The sequence below is a fragment of the Physcomitrium patens genome, chromosome 4, assembly GCF_059467195.1.
Source record: "Physcomitrium patens ecotype Gransden chromosome 4, ASM5946719v1, whole genome shotgun sequence".
NCBI lineage: Eukaryota > Viridiplantae > Streptophyta > Bryopsida > Funariales > Funariaceae > Physcomitrium > Physcomitrium patens.
The window spans coordinates 13892095-13898115 of record NC_143413.1 but is presented as its reverse complement, the minus strand read 5'-3'; the positions used below and the strand labels follow the sequence as shown (position 1 = coordinate 13898115).

Here is a 6021-nt window from a genome sequence, read left to right as displayed (position 1 = left end):
TTCGATGCAAACTTTCACCTTTTAGTGTAAATGAGTAAATAAAATTTTGAAAATAAAAAATTAAGCACAATAAACCAATGTTATTTTATTACAAAGTTAAGGATAATAAAAAGAAATTAATTCTAAAATATAATATATATATATATATATATATTAAAAAAATCTATGACAAAAATTCTAAAATTATGTAATTTTTTAAGAAACTCTTTTATATTCCATCCTAAATATAATCAAGTTGTCTACTTTAAACTCCCCCTTTAAACTCCCTCTACTTATTTGAAACAATATCTTTTAATTTTTTATTTTTTAAATTATAATATTTTTATTCAAATTAACAACTATCTTCCTATTCTTCTTACAATATATGTCATTTTGATAAGATTGTAGTTTCTCTTCAATATGTATATTTATATTTTTTTGATACAATTTTTTTTAATTTATTTTGATAAATCATTACTAATACCTTTACTAATACAAAAAAGAATTTTTTCTATGTCAAAGAGAATATTGGCTAAAAGGAATTTACTATCTAATCTTTGGCAAATTAGTATTACTAAAACGGAATTTATTATTAATAAGTTGAAACATCTTGCATTCTCTAGACAATATAGATTCAAAGTCAGAGTTCTTATTTAGTATTACTAAAACGGAATTTATTATTAACAAGTTGAAACATCTTACATTCTCTAGACAATATAGATTCAAAGTCAGAGTTCATGTTTAGTATTACTAAAACGGAATTTATTATTAACAAGTTGAAACATCTTACATTCTCTAGACAACATAGATTCAAAGTCAGAGTTCATGTTTAAGATGTTTATTACAATCTACTCATTTAAAGTAAATAATTAGCTCCAAATTTGAGATATATTACTATGCAGTTAGGGTCCCTCTATGCTAAGGCCTCTTTGATAATAGATATTTAAGAAAAATAGTACAATTAAGGAATAGCAATTCTAATCAACGTCAATGAAAGTTTATTGCACATTCAAATTTACGAAAATAGGTACAGTTTTGTGAAGACATTTTTTCTATTGATGATGTGATTTGTTCATATTATTTCAGTATGATGATTAATTTTGACACATATACTACTATAGACATTTTTATTAAGTCCGACACAGATGTTTGGGTTAGTGTCAATTTCACAGGTCAGTATTTGACTGGAAATTACTACATGTTTTAACACATCGCTGTGTAGGTTGAATTTCATCATCCTAGAATCAACCATGTGGTTTCTGTCAGTAAAATGCCAGTGATATTTTTTCACAAAGTTATCTCTCCGTTTCTCAGGGCATCAACACTACTTGGAGCTGCTTCGTTTCAAGCAAAAGTTGTATTTCTTACAGGTTCGCGAGTCTTGTAGCAGACTGCAGTACACTTTTATAACACTCTTTTTTGCAGGACAAGGATATACTGCATAACGTAGCTTGTACATGGTGAAGTTGATACATAGAGGTCACCTACAACCATTAGCCAGGATTGAGACATCAAAACGGCGTCTCTTCGCAAGGAGTTATGCAAATCACAAGTGAATTTGCCCAATCGCGATTGGAATAACCTAAAAATGGGATTTTTACAAGAGATGTAGTTTATCACACTTTCCGGAGGATGTTCGGAGATTATAATCAGGCTTCTAAGCTTCCAGTCAACCTCTACAGACAGCAACGTGGGGAGGTAGGAATTAGTGACGGCAACGCGATGAAAGCAGACATTAACATCGAAAGGACTTTCAACTACTACCTCGCGGAGACAACTGAGTAGCGGGACTCGCGCCGAGTGAGACTGAAGGAAGAGAATTGAGGAATTGCGGACTTGAGGCTATGTAAACGAGGTTTAGGTTAAGTATGTAGAAGAAATGAAATAAATGGAGTGGTAGTCTCTGAAGAGAGGTGGTGTTAATAAAACACCATAAAAGTATGCCTCGAATTGAACTAAGAGCTCGTGAACTTTGTCACAGCCTTAGTTCCTTCAGACACTGCGTGTTTCGCCAACTCTCCGGGAAGAATCAAGCGCACAGCGGTTTGAATCTCACGAGAAGTGATGGTCGGCTTCTTATTATACCTTGCAAGCCGAGCGGCTTCCTGGGCCAACTTCTCAAAGATATCGTTGATAAAGGAATTCATGATGCCCATAGCCTTAGAAGATATACCAGTGTCAGGATGTACCTGTGTGCAAAGAAACATGAGATGATTAGGCGGGCTATCCTACAGACGACTAACTCTTGCGCACATAAGGCAGTACATCATCTAAGGAGACGTCAGACAGAATACCTACCTGCTTCAAGACCTTGTAGATGTAAATCTTGTACGTCTCAACGCTCTTCTTCGCCTTCTTCTTCTTAGCGTCAACCTTAGTATCGCTCTTGATCTTCTTCTCGGCTTTCTTCACTACTGGTTTCTTCTCAGCCTTGCTCTTGCCAGCCTTCTGCTCATCACTCTTCGGAGCCATATCGGCAACCCAGAGAAATCCACAAGCGTAATGACCTAAAGCGAGGTAAACACACACGCAACGATACGCACTACGGTAATAGAACAAGTTCACTGCAATAGCGTGAGGATGATTAACTTCTTTATATACCACTTCACAAGACACGGACCAATAGAATGGCATTCCCTTGACGGACAAGATCGACGACCTCGACCGTCCGATTCAAATCTGAGGGTCAAGGTGGATTATCAGCTTCGGTGATTGGCTCGGAACTGACAGTTTGAAATCACAAAAAATGGCGCGTTGCATATTCCCTCCATTTTTCAAAGACTCGCGGGCGCGCGAAACCGAGTCATGGAGATATTCAATAGTTGTGAATTATTTGTAGATTTTGAAAGATGTCGATACGGGCTAGGAACTTGTAGAGTTTAACGTTACGCTTTAACGGCCGTTTTGTGTAAGGAAACAAGTTCGAGGTCCTATAACCGAGTACAGGTCTCCTTTGCACAATTGCTCCCTTTGAATGTAACCCTGATAACAACCGATGGTAAATTTAGTTGATAATTAATTTTTGGGTCCTTTCTCTTAGAGTAGCTGATTGGAAAGAGTTTACTCTGTTAAATGTAATATGTTAAATGGTGCTTACTACTAAAATTTGTTTTAATATTTATTCACGAAGTTGAATGGAGTTGTGGATAGATGAAAAAGGGTGCAACATGCTGAATCACTCAATAATTAATCACTGAATTAATTATTTAATTAAATCTATTTATTTTTTAATATATATATATATATATATATATATATAGGGGAATGTTGAATAGACCCATGCTTTTACTAAATAGATCTACATTTGATGAAGAATATGGTAAATATCCAACCAATATGATAAATATTTTGAATTCTAAATTTAAGATGATAAATCTGAAGGTTTTAAATATAATCTTAGCACTGAATGATAGTATGCTTACAAAATAAATATGTGTTTTTTAATTGATAGTTAAAATTAAATTAAGATATTTTTATAAAATTAATAGAATTACAATTATTTTTGGAAATCAAGAAGTACAAGTTTCTTATTTTTCTTTTGAATATATATATATATATATATATATATATTTTTTAAAAAATAAATAAATATTTACATGTATTAAAACACTTAGACTAAAATTGAAGTATGATGACATGAATCTAAATTTTAATTTTTAATGTTTATTTGAAAAAATACTTACATATCTTTTGAATAAATATTTTTTAAAATAAAGACTACACATATATAAATATTTTGTCTTACTATAAATTTACTAAAAGCATTTCAAAAAACTAATAAGTAAATCTCATATTCTTAAAATCAAGGCTTAATTGTTCAAGAAAAAAATTAAGTAATTAGTCTAAATGACAACATTTATAATATATAAGCAATAAATTAAAGCCATGCAATAAATTTTATTATTATTATTATTAGATAATTTAATAATCTCACAACATATGTATATTTAGTATTTACTTGCACAAGGTAGTCAAATCTTAATAATACTATATATTCTTTGTATAAAAATAATATAGATAATAAAAACTTATAAAAAAAATTAATAAAAGAATATACCAATAGAAGTAAGAATTACAAATAAAATAATATATCAATTTAAAAATAAATTAATTAATAAAGTAATTTAAATTATACAAAATTTAAAATACTTAATTTTTTAAGAGAACCACTAAGTAGATACACTTCTTCCACATCTTTCTTTTACTATGTAGACACCTTTTTGTACCACTAAAAATATACCATTTAGGCCAAAAGATATAAAAACAAAAATAAACAATAATAATAATAACCAACAACATACAAATATCAATGATACATAATCTAAACAAAGTAAATAAAAAAATTAAAAATAAATCTATATAGTAATTCTATTGAATGGATACTTTTCTTTTATTATTTATTTATTTTAATTTTATTAGATTTTCTATTGCTAATGTTCATTAAATGTGGAATGTTGTTTTTATACATTTTCAATGTCATTAGTGTCTAACTTCTTGAAAATTTGTAGTAGTGGTATATTGTTGGTATGGCATGGAAAAAAGAGGAAGGAAGAATTGTCCACTCAATACAAAGAAAATATTTGCCTAGTGGTTTTTTATTTATTTATTTTTAATATATTTATAATTTTTAATATTTTTAACAAATTCAGCTATAACTTGATGTTATTACATTAATTTTATTACTATATATAATTATTTTAATTTTATTAATTATTAATAATTATAAAAATTATAAAAATTGTAATTTATTTCTTTTAGATTGATATTAAAAGTCCTTGTAAATAAGCTTATACAATTCCAACTCTCTTTTAATATATGGCTTCAATCTCCTTTTTTAGTCTACCATAATTATTTTTGTTAATATTAGTAAGTAAATAAATTATAAAACTTATAATTGATATATATATATATATAGAAAAATATTAAATAAAATTTCTTTTTTACTAAATATATCTATCTTGTTATAACCATAATTAGAAAAATGGATCATTTCTATTAATTATTATTACAATCATAACCTTTATCTTGACCACCTTCATTCTTAACTCCCACTTTCTTTATTCTCAACTTTCATCTTGATATCCTTTATTCTCAATCTTAACTCCATCTATTCATAGCTCTCATTCCACAAGCCCCTTCTTCCTCCCTTATGTGCTTGCATGATTTAACTTACTAGAAGTATAATTGACTTAATATAATTTATCCTTCTATCTATTGTAGTGCTCTAAAATACTAGCATCAATACTGCTTTTTGCTATTATAATAAAACTAACGCCTTTTCCATAGTTTAAATAATGTGGATAATTTTTTTACCTTGTAATTACCACAATTGTGTCTACCTTGTCTTTCTTCCCTTCCTTATTGTGTGTGATGGCCACCTTATTGACATTGATAACTACATGCTTGTAGAATAGGAATGCTTGTGTGGTTGCATATGTTTCTCTTGATGTGAATTAATATTGTCATAAATTTAGAGCCTATTTTGATCTTGTCAAGCATATGTTATTTCATTTATCCATACTTTCCTATGCTATATTTACTACATTTTGTAATAATTTGGAAGTAGAGTCCATGAGATGTGTTTTGATGGTTGATTAATGCAACATTATTAATATGCATATTTATTCTTATAGCTGGAAAAGATTGATTCTTAGATACTTTTATGATGTGATTAGAATAAAAAATCTTTATATGACTAAAGTTTCAAGACAATTCAAATGATTTGGTGCATATATATATATATATATATATATATATATATATATATATAGATAGATAGATAAAAATAATCCACCAAATATTGTTACTATAAATAATTAGTTCTTGTAGAAATATTAATAAATAAAAGATCATGCTTCACTAATCTTATCCTTCATAAATATTAATGAATTGCAATCAATAGCCAAAGTGATGAATTTATGAAGAAGTACTAGTTTGTAATGATATAGATAGAAATTATGTTTGTTGATGATGTTGTAGAATTAACTAATCTAATACTAATATAGTTGAGTTGATATGTGACTATTTTCACTCTTGTTTGTA

The 6021-nt window shown here is 28.5% G+C and overlaps 1 protein-coding gene across 1 annotated transcript; it reads right to left on the bottom strand.

Annotated features, from left to right (window-relative positions):
• Positions 1-1317: 1317 nt before the first annotated feature.
• On the bottom strand, positions 1318-2549 carry LOC112281076 (histone H2B.11). The gene is made up of 2 exons (XM_024517247.3): positions 2278-2549; positions 1318-2168 (listed from the first exon to the last, which is right to left on the bottom strand). Exons 1-2 carry the CDS (start codon positions 2449-2451, stop codon positions 1935-1937), a joined length of 408 nt encoding a protein of 135 aa, XP_024373015.1. The 5' UTR covers positions 2452-2549; the 3' UTR covers positions 1318-1934.
• Positions 2550-6021: the final 3472 nt, after the last annotated feature.